This window comes from Trypanosoma melophagium, assembly GCF_022059095.1.
Source record: "Trypanosoma melophagium isolate St. Kilda chromosome Unknown ctg4segment0, whole genome shotgun sequence".
NCBI lineage: Eukaryota > Euglenozoa > Kinetoplastea > Trypanosomatida > Trypanosomatidae > Trypanosoma > Trypanosoma melophagium.
This window is the reverse complement of record NW_027125178.1, coordinates 2,354-19,957: the sequence shown is the minus strand read 5'-3', so window position 1 is coordinate 19,957 and position 17,604 is coordinate 2,354. Positions and strand designations below refer to the sequence as shown.

At 47.9% G+C, this 17,604-nt stretch overlaps 2 protein-coding genes across 2 annotated transcripts; both read left to right on the top strand.

Annotated features, from left to right (window-relative positions):
* Positions 1–697: 697 nt before the first annotated feature.
* Positions 698–15,609, top strand: LSM04_004478 (CLU domain; the record flags this gene model as incomplete). Its single annotated transcript, XM_067335830.1, has 2 exons — positions 698–7,786; positions 7,843–15,609. 2 exons carry the CDS (start codon positions 698–700, stop codon positions 15,607–15,609), a joined length of 14,856 nt encoding a protein of 4,951 aa, XP_067188110.1.
* A 781-nt stretch (positions 15,610–16,390) lies between these two features.
* On the top strand, positions 16,391–17,041 carry LSM04_002552 (Small GTPase; the record flags this gene model as incomplete). Its single annotated transcript, XM_067335819.1, has 1 exon — positions 16,391–17,041. The coding sequence occupies one exon, from the start codon at positions 16,391–16,393 to the stop codon at positions 17,039–17,041; it is 651 nt and encodes a 216-aa protein (XP_067188104.1).
* Positions 17,042–17,604: the final 563 nt, after the last annotated feature.

The following is a 17,604-nucleotide window of genomic DNA, read 5'->3' as shown; positions in this document are numbered from 1 at the left end:
CACTGCCTTTGTTTTTTTTTTTGTTTTCTATTTCTCTCACACACAAATTCATCTACACTTGCATTAGGTGCATCACTGTAGATGATTATGTAGACTGGAGAAATCGGGTGGAAGGCTATGTGGACACACCGCATCGTCATGTCTCTCTTTTGTTTCATCTCTCTTTTTCTGCCTCTATTTCATTATTTTTCTTTACGTGGCAAAAATAATGGCAAATGAAAAAAAATTCTTTCTTTTATTTGTAATGAGAGAAATCTTGTGTCTGAAATCAATTACAAAGGAATCTGGGAGGTTTACAGAATAAAAATAAATATAACCAAACCAAGGAAGGAAGCGATTCTTTTGAGAATGCACTCCATCATATCCGAATATTTCTTATTTATCCCTACTCTCCTGGACGTCTTTTCGTACTTCATCTGATGTGTCAAATTTTGTCTTCCAGAGTAATGTGTGAATCTCTTTCCTTCTCCCTTCCCCCCTCCTCTTTCTGTTTCTGTTTCTCTTTTTCCCCTCGTTACTTAAAAAAAAAATATGATTTCTGTTTTTTTTTTGTTTTGCACCTTGCACCAAAACAACAACAATAACAATAATAAACCAACACGATATAAGGCTTTTCTTAAACAAATTGTCGGTAGTCACCATAGTGTGAATAGGGAGAAGAGAAACGGCACAAAAGCGTAAGCATCAACACGGTCCGATGCGTCGTTCGCATACTGCCAATACACCAGTGCGGGAGAGGCGGTCAAATGTAATGTTTTTTCCCGAAACGGAGACGTCTGCGAATGTTTCGGGGTTCTCGCGTGCGTCAAACTCGCCGGCCAAAAGTGCCGGATCTCAGCGGGTTTCTTCTGTGAGGAATCTCTCCGTTGTCGAGGCATCAAGGCACCGTCTCTCTATACGAAAGTCCGCAGCGTTCCCAATGCAGCAGACGGCCCCAAAGCCATTTCTTACCTCCTGCGCGGACATCACACGACACGGAAGAGACTGGAATGCAGAGTTCCAGTTGGCATGGGAGATGGAGGATAACACTGTTTCTCAAGCTGAGAGTCGTCTGGAGGCCCTTCGCCGCGTCGAGAGAGAGTTTGTGGCGGACGCCGTACGTACTGTTAAACAAATTGTGACGCTTGATGATGATGGCCCACGGGAAATGCCAAAGTTTCTGCAGTGCTACCGTGTGGACAACATCTTCTTCCGTGTTCTACCTGACAGTCGCTCTGGCCGCAATTATGTGGCGTCACTCCGTGGTGTACTGCAGAGCCGCACCCGCCTGCTGACTGTGCCCCTCTCATGTATGCTTTTCTACCGGGGAATGCCGGTGCTGGCACAGGCCCTTGTTCCAATGCCGCGGCAACCCACACAGCTCTATGGCGCAGGCTATGCAAATAATCACGAGGTGGAGGCAGAAATTCTGCATATGGCAGATGCACTTAATATACCATTTCCTGATGGCACTCTTGAGGTATACGAAGGACTTGATGGACGTTTTTATCTAACAAATTCAAATTCTACATTAACACCACTTTTTGTTGATGATACCATTATGAAACGTCAGGAGATGCTGCGATTTTGCAGTCAAGTGTCGGATGGACACAATGATACTCTTTCAGTGCTTGACAACATTGAGGTTCTGGATTCTATTGTACGGGCTTGTGTGGACAGCGAGTCCCGTTCAATTGTTGACTGCCTCAAAAATGTTTCTGAAATATTGCACTCATTCGGGGTGAACTTATGTTTGTTGAAGCAAGTAATGCGAAAAATAGCGGAAGCCAATCAGTATGATGTTGTGACACTAAGACAATTGAATGAGTTGTTTTGTGTAGAAATGTTAGCGAGATCAGTAAAGCAAGAATTTTACTTGGAGGTTCAGGGTAAGCGTGTTGCGTATGATGATGAAGTTTTAGGCTCTACACTCTCTAGACGCATGGGTGATGTGTTTGCCAATATTGATGTGTTTCAAAGCCGTTTTTTAGAGGTGGTTGCAAAGAAGTATGGCGTTGTAGATGAGGACAATGATATTATAGAACTTCTTACAACTGTTCGCTCAAGTCGGAAGGCAGATATTGTAGCCCGTGTATGTGCATTGCTTGGAGTAACCATTGAGAAAACCAGTGGAAATCGCTCTGATATGACATGGCATGCTAATGTAAATGCACGCGTTATCCCTCAACTTGCCGACCCGCGAGAAATGCATATTCTGGCCGAAAAGTATCGTACTATTGTTACAAAAGACAGTCATCGATATGCTTTTTGTTTTCCTGTGCGTTGGAAAGTAGCGTGTTGGGAAGGACGTTACGATGAGGCTTTAGATCTTGTTCATGAAACTGCTACAGCACAATATAATCGATACGGTGAGAATGCAATTGTGACTCTCTATGCACGACGAAGTGTATGTGAGGTATGCTTTGCCACCATGCAGAAGAAATGCATCACCGAAGGAAGAGGTTTATTTCCAGAAGTTATGAAAGGATTTGAAGAATTAACTTGTTTAGTGACGCAGGGACGACGTCATATTGAGTATGGGTTCTGGATCTTACGTGTGGCATTAGTTTATCAGCAAGATGATTTGGTGGTATACCGTAGCTGTGTAGAGGAAGCTGTGGAGCATTTCTACAAAGCTATTGAAAAACTTCCAGCATACCTCAAGAGTGAGCACGGTTCATGGCTACACCTTCAACCATACAGGGGACTTTTAAAATGTAAGCAATTGCTTCCATCGTGTTCTGTTAACACAAAAGAACTTGTGGAACATTCCATTGAATTGAGTACCATTGGTTGGGCATCCGATTTTTTTATGCTATATCTTTGGGACTTAAGTTTACAGCTTGAGACAGAAGGTCGTTATGAAGAAGCTATTCGGGTTCTTCTTACAGCTATTACAGTAAGTAAGAAAAAACCTACGGTTTCTCTTGATTTACCTACTCTCATGTTAGATGCTGCACATATTTACCGATCTTGGGATCAAGAGAAGTATTGTGAGCATTCTCTTACCCTATTGCGTGAAGCTGCAGAAAAGGCAATACAACTCTTTGGTGTACGTAGTAGGGAATATGCAGTGATACTTAATAATAAGGGCGCAATGGAAATTGAGCTTAACCGCTTAACAGAAGCTGGTGATTCACTGGAAAAGGCAGGTGTTGCTTTTGAAGAGGCAGGTGTGGCACAGGATGACTCAGATTATAAGACGTATCTTGATAATCTTGTATACTTGGAGCAACGTCTATCAGCTCGACCGACAGTGCGACGAGGATTTCTGCAACGTTTCCCATTTCTGGCAAACACTGCAGATGAGTTTCCTTTCAGTGATGTTCGTCCACTTGAAGATGATGTATTTGTTGGACTGGCACACCAGCGGGTACAAATGGATGGTGGTACAGCTGAGGCCAAAAATATAGAACAAATGATGAAAGAGCGGGTATGGGAGTTGTTTAGATATATTCAAGATGGTGATATTTTGAAGCGACATCCTTACTTGCCTGCCGTTATTAACGGCATACCAACTGCAAGTTTAAACCTTGACGATGACATGATGTTTCGAGAATTCATATCTAAACTGAGTCGCAGTACAAGTGATGCAGAAACAAGAATGTTAGAAAGTAGTATTCGTCAGTATGTTGTTAAAAAAGCAGAAGATACTGCTCTTCAACGTGCCTACATGATGCGTCTAGAACAAGAGTTCAACGATAAACATGGAGAGTACGTTAATTTAATGTACCCTATTCCTTGGTTATACGCCCTGGAAGATGAACAATTTAATCTTTTAACAGATGAGATGCAAAAAAGCATTATTTCACAGGCACCACCGGCACAGTTTCAAATTATTCAAGAGAAGATAAATCGCCGTGTAAGAGAGATAGAAGGGGAGATGTTTGAGTGGCGACAGGTACTTGTTCAATGGTTGTCACCTTCGAAACTTTACTCTGTTTCCACTAAAGATTTTATTGGAGATGTTCCTTTACTTGATTTGTTTCGGATACGCCGATTAGCTGGCTATCCTGATGATACCTCAGTAGAAAAGATTGACACCCTCATACGTGACAAACTCACGGCAATGTGGGAACGTGCTCACATAACTCGAATGTGTCTTGCTGTAGATGATGAGGAATTGCACCGAGAGTTCCCTTTTCTCACAGAAATGCCGCACCATCAACGATTGTCAACACTACTACTACATGAGGACCAAACGGTGACAAGCATCGCTGAACAACTGCGTAAAGGAAGTACTGACAGTCGTCTTCAGTCAGAGATGACTGCGGCAGTTAAGACTATTGCTGCATACCGACGTGACTCTAATGAGCTAAAAAAGTGGTACTACGATATAGAGAGTGTCAATACTGGGATTATTTCACTCGAAAGTGTTCCAATGGTGAGAGACGACTATTACCTAGAACTTTGGCATCGTAGGAATATAGCTAAGGAAGAGCATGAGGAAAATTCTCCATTAATATTGGCAGTAACACACCGGATGGGACAAAGAATTATGCAGATGAATTCATGGATGCGCAAGGTAAGCGCTAATGGATACAGACGACGACTGCGACTCGAAGGCAAGTATCCATTCTTAACTCGGCGTCATCGGGGATACACCTTGGATGCACTAGACATCGAAGACGACGAGGAATTTATGTCAATTGTGAAACAGCGACAACAACTTATTGCTTCTTCTGATGCAGTACATGGTGATATTGAACGTCTTAGCCGGCGTGCCAACAAGAGGGTAGAAAAAATTGCCTCTCATCGTGTAAAGCAATTAGAGCAAATGAGTAAGCGATATCCTTTTATCCCAAGTAAACTTGAAGGTGTGGAGACAGTAACCATCCGATTGGAGGACAACGAAACTTTTGCTGAAAAGGCAGCATACTACTCACGCCTACGTGAATCTGGCAGCAGTGAGACTGAAGTGCGATGTCGCCGACTAGCAAGGGAGATGGAAAACATTGCAATCGCCACAGCTCGAGAAATTCGCATCCGTGAATGGCGAGAGTGTATAGAAAGAGAGGACTTGCACGAACGTTACCCGTTTCTACCTGAGGAGCCAGCTCGTGGAGTGTTGCTTGGCGATGTGTGTCCGGTGCAACAACCGGAGTTCCGTGAGCTGTCGAACAAGCTGGACGAGCTGCGCCAGGACCCAACCCGTCATGCAACTGAGATCAGTTCGGCAGAGGAGGCAATGACGGCACTGGTGGTGCGGCTTGCTGAGGAGCGTGCGGAAGCAACTGAGGCTGCACATGGGGAGTACCCCTTCTTGCCGAGGCGCGTGTTGGGTATTCGCCTTGGTGATCTTCCTTTGAATGAGGATGAACTGTTTGCCACCGCCGCCAAGGAAGGTGTAGAGGGAAAAGAATCTCTTCTTCAGTCAAGAGTAGTTCAGATAGCTGCGTGTCATAATCTGAATGATGCACAATTGGCTGACAACGATGATGCCGTACTTGCGCAACATCCTTATCTTGTATACACCTCTCGTAAGTGTTTCCCTTTAAGGCATCTTCCCTTAAATGGTGACGTGGTATTCAATCAAAGACTGGAGGAATATGAAGATCTCATGCAGCAACCCTTTCTCGATGAAGATGCTACGGCGTCCATTAGGTTTCTTCTGGCTAGTCGCGCTGACGAACTTGCATTGCAAGAGATAGAGAGAATTGAGCTGCTTAAGAGAACTTTCGTTGCCCTGGAACCACTCTCTCTGGAGGATCTTCGTCATTTACAGGATCGACGGGAGTTTCAAACCTTTAGTGATGATAGTGCGGCCAATATTTCCGGAGTTTTACTGGAGGATGCAAAACGAAGCATTATGGAAAAAAGAGAAGACCGCGCCGCAAAGATACGTGAGGTGGACGCACTTCGTAAGGCATACCCAATACTCGGCCGTAACGTTGATCCAAGTATGCTTGAGAATCCAGTCATAGCCAAACTTGTGGACGACCATGAAGAACTTATGAATGATTTTGAAGGAAATGCGGCAATGCTCCAGAAGCTGGAGGAAGAAATCGCACAACACGCTAGTGAACACAATATTATTATTAAAGGAGAACAGGGGGTCCTTGAGAGGCCACATAGCCCAAATGCAAAACATGCTGTTGATATCTCCTTTAACAACATAGAAGAAGACCTTATGGATGATGAATACTACCAGGAGCTTATCAAGCTACAGAATACTGTTAAAGAACGAAATAACCCGGAAGATGCACCCTTATTACGCCGAATTAAGGCACAGATCGATGGACGAAAGAGGCAACTAAGAAATGATGCAATGAAACAAATAGCAAACAACAAAAGAATGTCAGCCATAGCATCAAAACGATTCCCATTTCTTATGTCTCAACAGCGTGGAATTCCCTTGTATAGATTGCATCTTGATGATGATGATGAAATTCGGAAATACGAACGAGAAAGAGATACTTATTTAGCACAAAAAGAGCAGAATACAGCAGATATTGATAAAATTATACATGAACGTACTCAGGAACTTGCATGTGCACTTCAGGAGGAGGAGAGCTCGCTCGAGGCGATGTTCCCTTTTCTTGGTAAGACTGTAAAGGGTCTCCCTCTGCGTGCATTGTCTCTCATGGCAGACTCAGCCTTCGCAAAGCTGGCTGCACAATACACGTCGGAGGAGGTGTCCTCAGGCGATGCGGCCGAACGCTCACGCCTTGAGCAAGAGATGCGAGACCAGGCTGGTCGCATAGCACGGGATGTGCGGATGGCTCGAAGGCGTGACGGCGTGAGGGGCGAGGACTTGCACGAACGTTACCCGTTTCTACCTGAGGAGCCAGCTCGTGGAGTGTTGCTTGGCGATGTGTGTCCGGTGCAACAACCGGAGTTCCGTGAGCTGTCGAACAAGCTGGACGAGCTGCGCCAGGACCCAACCCGTCATGCAACTGAGATCAGTTCGGCAGAGGAGGCAATGACGGCACTGGTGGTGCGGCTTGCTGAGGAGCGTGCGGAAGCAACTGAGGCTGCACATGGGGAGTACCCCTTCTTGCCGAGGCGCGTGTTGGGTATTCGCCTTGGTGATCTTCCTTTGAATGAGGATGAGGAGTTCTCGCGCTTGGCACGACGTCGCGCGCGACAGAGAAAGAACCCTAAAACAGTAAAAGATGCCCATGCAACGGAGGAGGAGATGATTGACCGTGCACGGGCGCTGGCGCATCTTGCAAAGCTCGTTGACAGGGATCGTGGGGATGCAAACGAGTACGTGCGCGCGCGAAACCCTTTCCTTCTTTACGAGGATCGAAAATGTGTTGTTCTGAGCGAAATACCGCTTTTCGGAGATATAGCGTACCAGAAGCTTTTTTGCGACCGCCTGGATGCATTGGAAGACGCTGAGGCAAACGCACCGCTGATTGCGAAACTAGAAGAAGAGTTGCGTACGCGCGCCGACGAGCTGGCACTCGTTGTCTGTGAGAGAGACTTGATACTGAAGAAGTACTCTTTCCTCTCCTTTGACAGTGCCCCTGGGTGGTTGGAAGCACTTCAACGAGATTTAGAGTTCCAACAGCTGTGTGCCCGATACGACGAACTAAACCTTGATCCTGTAAAGAACGCGGACGCACTTCGTGAGTTGGAGGAAGCGATGAGGATCAGAAGTGAGGTTGCGGCGCAGGCCCTGCGTGAAGCTGAGGTAAATGATGCTGAGGAGCAGAAGATGCGGGGTAAGCACCCAAGTGACTCTGATGCTGCCTCAATTATGGAGGGAATGAATGGTCAGGGGAGTCTACACCCAAGCCAGGGGGGACACCGGGTGACACTACTGCAGCAGGGTTCTCGATTACTGCGGATTCCGACAAAGGTGGGAAATTTTACCAATCCCAAGCTGCGTTGCACTCGACCGACGAAGGGTTGAAGCAGGAGCAACCTCTATCAGACTATTCATTTTTGCCCGATCCGATTGACGGTGTTGCGCTTAGTGAGTTGTACCTAGAGGATGACCCATATTTCCAGGAGCTGCTGGCAAAGTATAATGAACTTGTTTCAGGAGGCAGGAGGCCTGGCATGCCTCTAGCGAAGCAGCTTTATGAACAACTCTTTTTGCGTGCAAAGCAACTCGCCGCCGATGAAAAGAAAGTGCACACGGCCGACGAACGGATAATTGCGCGTGTCGCGGCGCAGCACCCTTATCTTGAACTGGGGTCAGACGGTGCCGTCCTGTGGACTGCACTCGAAGCTGATGACGAGTTCTGCACGCATCTCCACGAGTATCACGAGGAGTCAGGGAAGAGGCCCAGTGAAGAAAATAGAAAGACTCTTCGAGAGAAGGAGGCGGCGTTGGACGCGCGTGCGCAGGAGGTTGCACGTGCACTTCAGGAGGAGGAGAGCTCGCTCGAGGCGATGTTCCCTTTTCTTGGTAAGACTGTAAAGGGTCTCCCTCTGCGTGCATTGTCTCTCATGGCAGACTCAGCCTTCGCAAAGCTGGCTGCACAATACACGTCGGAGGAGGTGTCCTCAGGCGATGCGGCCGAACGCTCACGCCTTGAGCAAGAGATGCGAGACCAGGCTGGTCGCATAGCACGGGATGTGCGGATGGCTCGAAGGCGTGACGGCGTGAGGGGCGAGGACTTGCACGAACGTTACCCGTTTCTACCTGAGGAGCCAGCTCGTGGAGTGTTGCTTGGCGATGTGTGTCCGGTGCAACAACCGGAGTTCCGTGAGCTGTCGAACAAGCTGGACGAGCTGCGCCAGGACCCAACCCGTCATGCAACTGAGATCAGTTCGGCAGAGGAGGCAATGACGGCACTGGTGGTGCGGCTTGCTGAGGAGCGTGCGGAAGCAACTGAGGCTGCACATGGGGAGTACCCCTTCTTGCCGAGGCGCGTGTTGGGTATTCGCCTTGGTGATCTTCCTTTGAATGAGGATGAGGAGTTCTCGCGCTTGGCACGACGTCGCGCGCGACAGAGAAAGAACCCTAAAACAGTAAAAGATGCCCATGCAACGGAGGAGGAGATGATTGACCGTGCACGGGCGCTGGCGCATCTTGCAAAGCTCGTTGACAGGGATCGTGGGGATGCAAACGAGTACGTGCGCGCGCGAAACCCTTTCCTTCTTTACGAGGATCGAAAATGTGTTGTTCTGAGCGAAATACCGCTTTTCGGAGATATAGCGTACCAGAAGCTTTTTTGCGACCGCCTGGATGCATTGGAAGACGCTGAGGCAAACGCACCGCTGATTGCGAAACTAGAAGAAGAGTTGCGTACGCGCGCCGACGAGCTGGCACTCGTTGTCTGTGAGAGAGACTTGATACTGAAGAAGTACTCTTTCCTCTCCTTTGACAGTGTCCCTGGGTGGTTGGAGGCACTTCAACGAGATTTAGAGTTCCAACAGCTGTGTGCCCGATACGACGAACTAAACCTTGATCCTGTAAAGAACGCGGACGCACTTCGTGAGTTGGAGGAAGCGATGAAGATCAGAAGTGAGGTTGCGGCGCAGGCCCTGCGTGAAGCTGAGGTAAATGATGCTGAGGAGCAGAAGATGCGGGGTAAGCACCCAAGTGACTCTGATGCTGCCTCAATTATGGAGGGAATGAATGGTCAGGGGGAGTCTACACCCAAGCCAGGGGGGACACCGGGTGACACTACTGCAGCAGGGTTCTCGATTACTGCGGATTCCGACAAAGGTGGGAAATTTTACCAATCCCAAGCTGCGTTGCACTCGACCGACGAAGGGTTGAAGCAGGAGCAACCTCTATCAGACTATTCATTTTTGCCCGATCCGATTGACGGTGTTGCGCTTAGTGAGTTGTACCTAGAGGATGACCCATATTTCCAGGAGCTGCTGGCAAAGTATAATGAACTTGTTTCAGGAGGCAGGAGGCCTGGCATGCCTCTAGCGAAGCAGCTTTATGAACAACTCTTTTTGCGTGCCAAGCAACTCGCCGCCGATGAAAAGAAAGTGCACACGGCCGACGAACGGATAATTGCGCGTGTCGCGGCGCAGCACCCTTATCTTGAACTGGGGTCAGACGGTGCCGTCCTGTGGACTGCACTCGAAGCTGATGACGAGTTCTGCACGCATCTCCACGAGTATCACGAGGAGTCAGGGAAGAGGCCCAGTGAAGAAAATAGAAAGACTCTTCGAGAGAAGGAGGCGGCGTTGGACGCGCGTGCGCAGGAGGTTGCACGTGCACTTCAGGAGGAGGAGAGCTCGCTCGAGGCGATGTTCCCTTTTCTTGGTAAGACTGTAAAGGGTCTCCCTCTGCGTGCATTGTCTCTCATGGCAGACTCAGCCTTCGCAAAGCTGGCTGCACAATACACGTCGGAGGAGGTGTCCTCAGGCGATGCGGCCGAACGCTCACGCCTTGAGCAAGAGATGCGAGACCAGGCTGGTCGCATAGCACGGGATGTGCGGATGGCTCGAAGGCGTGACGGCGTGAGGGGCGAGGACTTGCACGAACGTTACCCGTTTCTACCTGAGGAGCCAGCTCGTGGAGTGTTGCTTGGCGATGTGTGTCCGGTGCAACAACCGGAGTTCCGTGAGCTGTCGAACAAGCTGGACGAGCTGCGCCAGGACCCAACCCGTCATGCAACTGAGATCAGTTCGGCAGAGGAGGCAATGACGGCACTGGTGGTGCGGCTTGCTGAGGAGCGTGCGGAAGCAACTGAGGCTGCACATGGGGAGTACCCCTTCTTGCCGAGGCGCGTGTTGGGTATTCGCCTTGGTGATCTTCCTTTGAATGAGGATGAGGAGTTCTCGCGCTTGGCACGACGTCGCGCGCGACAGAGAAAGAACCCTAAAACAGTAAAAGATGCCCATGCAACGGAGGAGGAGATGATTGACCGTGCACGGGCGCTGGCGCATCTTGCAAAGCTCGTTGACAGGGATCGTGGGGATGCAAACGAGTACGTGCGCGCGCGAAACCCTTTCCTTCTTTACGAGGATCGAAAATGTGTTGTTCTGAGCGAAATACCGCTTTTCGGAGATATAGCGTACCAGAAGCTTTTTTGCGACCGCCTGGATGCATTGGAAGACGCTGAGGCAAACGCACCGCTGATTGCGAAACTAGAAGAAGAGTTGCGTACGCGCGCCGACGAGCTGGCACTCGTTGTCTGTGAGAGAGACTTGATACTGAAGAAGTACTCTTTCCTCTCCTTTGACAGTGTCCCTGGGTGGTTGGAAGCACTTCAACGAGATTTAGAGTTCCAACAGCTGTGTGCCCGATACGACGAACTAAACCTTGATCCTGTAAAGAACGCGGACGCACTTCGTGAGTTGGAGGAAGCGATGAAGATCAGAAGTGAGGTTGCGGCGCAGGCCCTGCGTGAAGCTGAGGTAAATGATGCTGAGGAGCAGGAGAAGATGCGGGGTAAGCACCCAAGTGACTCTGATGCTGCCTCAATTATGGAGGGAATGAATGGTCAGGGGGAGTCTACACCCAAGCCAGGGGGGACACCGGGTGACACTACTGCAGCAGGGTTCTCGATTACTGCGGATTCCGACAAAGGTGGGAAATTTTACCAATCCCAAGCTGCGTTGCACTCGACCGACGAAGGGTTGAAGCAGGAGCAACCTCTATCAGACTATTCATTTTTGCCCGATCCGATTGACGGTGTTGCGCTTAGTGAGTTGTACCTAGAGGATGACCCATATTTCCAGGAGCTGCTGGCAAAGTATAATGAACTTGTTTCAGGAGGCAGGAGGCCTGGCATGCCTCTAGCGAAGCAGCTTTATGAACAACTCTTTTTGCGTGCCAAGCAACTCGCCGCCGATGAAAAGAAAGTGCACACGGCCGACGAACGGATAATTGCGCGTGTCGCGGCGCAGCACCCTTATCTTGAACTGGGGTCAGACGGTGCCGTCCTGTGGACTGCACTCGAAGCTGATGACGAGTTCTGCACGCATCTCCACGAGTATCACGAGGAGTCAGGGAAGAGGCCCAGTGAAGAAAATAGAAAGACTCTTCGAGAGAAGGAGGCGGCGTTGGACGCGCGTGCGCAGGAGGTTGCACGTGCACTTCAGGAGGAGGAGAGCTCGCTCGAGGCGATGTTCCCTTTTCTTGGTAAGACTGTAAAGGGTCTCCCTCTGCGTGCATTGTCTCTCATGGCAGACTCAGCCTTCGCAAAGCTGGCTGCACAATACACGTCGGAGGAGGTGTCCTCAGGCGATGCGGCCGAACGCTCACGCCTTGAGCAAGAGATGCGAGACCAGGCTGGTCGCATAGCACGGGATGTGCGGATGGCTCGAAGGCGTGACGGCGTGAGGGGCGAGGACTTGCACGAACGTTACCCGTTTCTACCTGAGGAGCCAGCTCGTGGAGTGTTGCTTGGCGATGTGTGTCCGGTGCAACAACCGGAGTTCCGTGAGCTGTCGAACAAGCTGGACGAGCTGCGCCAGGACCCAACCCGTCATGCAACTGAGATCAGTTCGGCAGAGGAGGCAATGACGGCACTGGTGGTGCGGCTTGCTGAGGAGCGTGCGGAAGCAACTGAGGCTGCACATGGGGAGTACCCCTTCTTGCCGAGGCGCGTGTTGGGTATTCGCCTTGGTGATCTTCCTTTGAATGAGGATGAGGAGTTCTCGCGCTTGGCACGACGTCGCGCGCGACAGAGAAAGAACCCTAAAACAGTAAAAGATGCCCATGCAACGGAGGAGGAGATGATTGACCGTGCACGGGCGCTGGCGCATCTTGCAAAGCTCGTTGACAGGGATCGTGGGGATGCAAACGAGTACGTGCGCGCGCGAAACCCTTTCCTTCTTTACGAGGATCGAAAATGTGTTGTTCTGAGCGAAATACCGCTTTTCGGAGATATAGCGTACCAGAAGCTTTTTTGCGACCGCCTGGATGCATTGGAAGACGCTGAGGCAAACGCACCGCTGATTGCGAAACTAGAAGAAGAGTTGCGTACGCGCGCCGACGAGCTGGCACTCGTTGTCTGTGAGAGAGACTTGATACTGAAGAAGTACTCTTTCCTCTCCTTTGACAGTGTCCCTGGGTGGTTGGAGGCACTTCAACGAGATTTAGAGTTCCAACAGCTGTGTGCCCGATACGACGAACTAAACCTTGATCCTGTAAAGAACGCGGACGCACTTCGTGAGTTGGAGGAAGCGATGAAGATCAGAAGTGAGGTTGCGGCGCAGGCCCTGCGTGAAGCTGAGGTAAATGATGCTGAGGAGCAGGAGAAGCTTCGTGTGCAGTTCCCAATGTGTCCTGATGTTCCCGCAATTCTTCAAGCAAATAGTGAGTTTATGAAATTGACACAGCGAAGATCTACTTTGCTTAGTGATCCGGAAGCGAATGCGAGAGCTATTGCAGCTCTTGATAGGAGTGCTGTGCGATGTGTTTCGATGCATGTTTTGGCTTGCGATGAAACTGCCATAGAATTTTGCCAGGAGGATGAGGTAATGTCGTTTGATGTTACTGTAAAAAGGAGCACGTTATGGCGACGACGCGCCCGAGTTTTCGGTTCGAGTGAAATAGATGATGTTAAGAAGGCGACTGGAATGGAAAAAGAAGCAGGGGATGAAGAAAGAGATTTGTCTGCGAGCAAAGAAATCACCATTGGAAGTATAGAAGCTTATGTTGATACTGCTCAGGCCAACTTATTGGCTTTCTTTTCTTCTTTAGGTGATGATGAGACTAGAGCGCGGGAATCGCTGGAGAGGGAGGAAGAATTGGAGCGACTTGTGACACTTACAAAGGGAATTGAGATGTTAGAAACTTTGTATCGTGAGTGGTTAATGCAGGAAGAGGTTATGGGCGTTTTATCAGTATTGGCTGAGCACACCATGAATGGAGAGAGGAAGGATCGTAGCGCGATTGAGGAGGAGCAGGCAATCTCCGTGACGAAGCTCAAAAGTGAAATGGAGAAAGATATGATGCGGGCACTGGAGACAGCCGAGCTTCAAGCACAGGAAGCACGGGAGGCCTTTTGCACAGATGAGTCCTTGCGGCGTGAGGAGCTCCAGCGCACGGAGACTGAGGAGCGTGGCGCGCTGAACGTCGAGGCAGTTCAGATTCCTGAACATCTTGACCGCGAGAATGTAGAGAAAAGTGAAGCTGAGGAACGGGAGAAATTACGTGTTACGGCGGTCGAGGGAGAGAAGGCCGTTATTTTTTTGGATGATCTTAATGGGGTTTTGGGAACGGAGATGCGAGAGCGATCCAAAATTGAGTGTGAAGAGATAGATGAGAGTAAGAATCTGTTACAGACAAATTTATTCCAAGCTGAAATGTATTTCCGGCAGTTAGTGGAGAAAAATGCTGAAGATGTATTTATTAGTATAAGGAAATCTCTAGATGAGTGGAACCGTCAGGTGGAGGTGCAAATGAAGCAGCTCCAAGAGGTGGTGGTGGCAGAAAGAGATGAGAGAAGGTCACTTGTAGAAGAAGAGAAGAGTCTCAGAGATAAAATGCTTTTGAATGAGGAAGAAGAAGTGATTCTAATGGAACGCACACAACGCATGACAGGCCAGCAGCTAGACATTATACGGAGCGAAGAAGAAAAGCGTCAGAGTGATATTGAGAAGAGTGAGTCAGAGGAGTGGGAACTTCTAAAGCTACAGTCACAAGCGGAACTGACGATATTAAAATCTGTAGCAGATCTTTTGGCTTCAGAACATGAGGCACGGTATGCCATCGTGAATGGTGAGGAGGAAAACATTAAAGCTCTTCTTGATGAGGTTGCCAACATGGAAGTACACGCGAAATATGCGCAGGAGGAACGGGAAGCGGAGGAACAAGAGGTACAGCAGAAGAAGCGGAAACAAGACGCTACAACACTCCTAAAGAGTGTGGTCTTTGCATACAGGACAAGAAGACGTCTGGCGAATCGTTTTGTGAATAGGAAGGTGCATGAGTACAAGAATGCCTTTGCCAACACACTTCGAACGGAGTTCATGGCTCGAAACGCTATCAGCAATGCAGAGAGGGGAGAGCGACAGCAAATATATGAAACTAGGGATGCCTTGGTGTCGAGCATGCAAAAACTATCAAATAAATCACTGACTCTTTTAGAGAAGGAAGAGGATGATGCACGTCATCAGTTAATTGATGATTGTATGTTTCAACTTGGTCAATTGCAACGAGCTTCTCGAAAGCTTTTTGCAAAGCAATATGCTCAGCCTCCTTCGCTAAAGGATCTACAAGAGTTTGAAGAACGCCAGAATGGAATTGGCTCTGAGGCGGTGAATTCTACTGCAAAAACGAAGATTACACCTTTGAAGAACGAACAGAGGGATATGAATGGAGATGAGGGTATTGACGATGATGAAGTTGAGGAAGATGATGCTGCCGTAATAGAGAGTGGAAAGTACAAGGGGTATGTACTAGATCCTATTGGAACATTCCTATTACAGTACGAGCGTGACCTACGCCGTTTTCGGGCTTTTCTTGAGAGAAGTAGACAAATTGTGGCAGTGGAACACGACCTCCTTAAAAAGGCTCGCGACACCGCCACGCAAGAGATGGTTCACGGCGGTACGGGGGCGTTGTGGATCCCAGCGAGACCGCTGCCTTTATCTGATCTTGTGCGTGGCCCGTCAGCACAGTACCGCCGAGGGCGTATCGTTGATGCAAGAGGACAAAGACCTTCTAGAATGACAGATGTCAGCGGAAGAATCGTTACTCCAACTGAATCACCACCCTCCTTTGAGGGATTTGTGAGGCAAGGGCGCCCATTTTAGCAATGTACCACTTTTCCTGGGATGTGCAGTTAGAAAATGATTGTAGGAAACAAGCGTGACTGTCCACACGTTTGTCAGTATCTACAAATCATTTTTTCTTTTTTTTTTCTTTTTCTTTTTTTTTTGGCTTGGCCTCTCTCTCTTTCTCACTGGAGATGAACTGGCCAAGCACCGATGTTTCATATACAATTTCATTCAAATCCATGTCATAAATGTATGTGGTTTTGTCACGATGTTGTGGTTGTCGTAGTGTTGGTAAATAAATTTTGTCATATTCTTTTATGGGGGTTTCTCTCTCTCTCTCTCTCCCTTTTCTCTCCCAAGGTAGTGTATTCAATGTGAAGGGAATGTCGTTGGCATAATTCTGGAACAATCATCTGTCGGACTATGTAAAGGTTCTATCCGTGTTGAAAAACATTATTGATATTGTATTTGGTTAGGTCAGTGATGTGGTTTTAGCAAAGGAGAATGTGTTGTATCTCTAGTGTATATCGGGTTGAAATAAGTGTGCTTTAATTTGACAATGTAATGTTCGTTGGTTCTATTCACTTTATTTATTTGCTTATTTCTCTTTACACTGCCGGTGTGGCTTGAGATGTATTTCACACTCCAGCAGGAAAGAAGGAAATATATATATATATATATATATATATATATATATATATGAGAAGAAATGAGTTTGTACCTTGAACGTGAACTATTGTTTAGTGAAACTATACGATTAGTTTTCCATTTATTCCTTTTACTACTTACTTTATAACAAAGGATATTGCTTCTTTAGATGTCAAATAGTGTTGACGCCAGCATAAAGGTTCTCCTGCTCGGTGACAGTGGAGTAGGGAAATCCTCTCTTATGCTTTCGTTTGCCGTGGGAAGTTTCGATCCCGACATCAGTTCAACGATAGGAATTGACTTTAAAGTCAAGACTGTTGAGGTTCTTGACTCTGCTGGGGCAAGAAGAAAAGTAAACCTGCATCTTTGGGACACCGCAGGGCAGGAGCGCTTCCGTACCCTGACAAGTTCATACTACCGTGGAGCTCATGCCGTTGTGCTTGTGTATGATGTTAATGAACCGCAGACATTTCATGGATTGCAGCGTTGGATCGAAGAAGCGGATGCCTTTTGTCGAACCGATGATGAGGACGATGCCGTGTATTTACTTATCGGTAACAAAATTGACAAGTGCGGGGGAGATGGTTCGGACGGTGAGGCATCCATGGCCGTGCCCAAAGAACAGGCACAACAACTCGCACAGAAACGCCGTATGCTACTGGCCTTCACGTCAGCCAAGACATGTGCAGGGATTCAACAGGCCTTTGACGAACTTGCACGTTCAGTTTATGACAAAATGCGAGTGAAAAACAGTGATCGTCCATCTAGACTTAGCTTCAATAAGCCACGAGATGGGCAGGATCATGGCATGTGCTGCTAGTATTAAAAAAAAAAAAACAATAAAGTGTCAGAGTCTGCAATGTCTGATGACGACATTGCCTTTGTGCAATACAAAAATGACATCGGGGATTATGTGAGCGTGCAACGGATGAAACGGAAAAGGAAAAGACCGAATAACTATCCCAGAAGTAGTTCCCTCAATATTTGAGTACAAAACGCAATTTGCCAAAGGGATAACTGAAAAATGATGCACATCTCAGGTTCAATTGATATATTAGAAGATTATTATGAAAAAAATATCTATTAAGAGAAATCAATGTACACAAGAGAAAATATCCTGTTGAACCTAGTTTACTTCTACAATTAATTTTTTTTTCCCCATACTTTCACTTCTATCGTCTCCTTTGCGTTCATCACTTGCAGCAACTACCACAAAAGTGAAAGCAAAGGGAACGACTTGTTGCCAAATCAAAAGTAGAAGAAGCACTTACGTAGAGTTTCCTTGGCATTCTCTGCATTATATTACTGCAATTACAATCAGCCAAGAGCGCCAGGTATTCTGATAATAGTATTGACTTCTTGTGTTTGTCTTTGAGGTAAGGC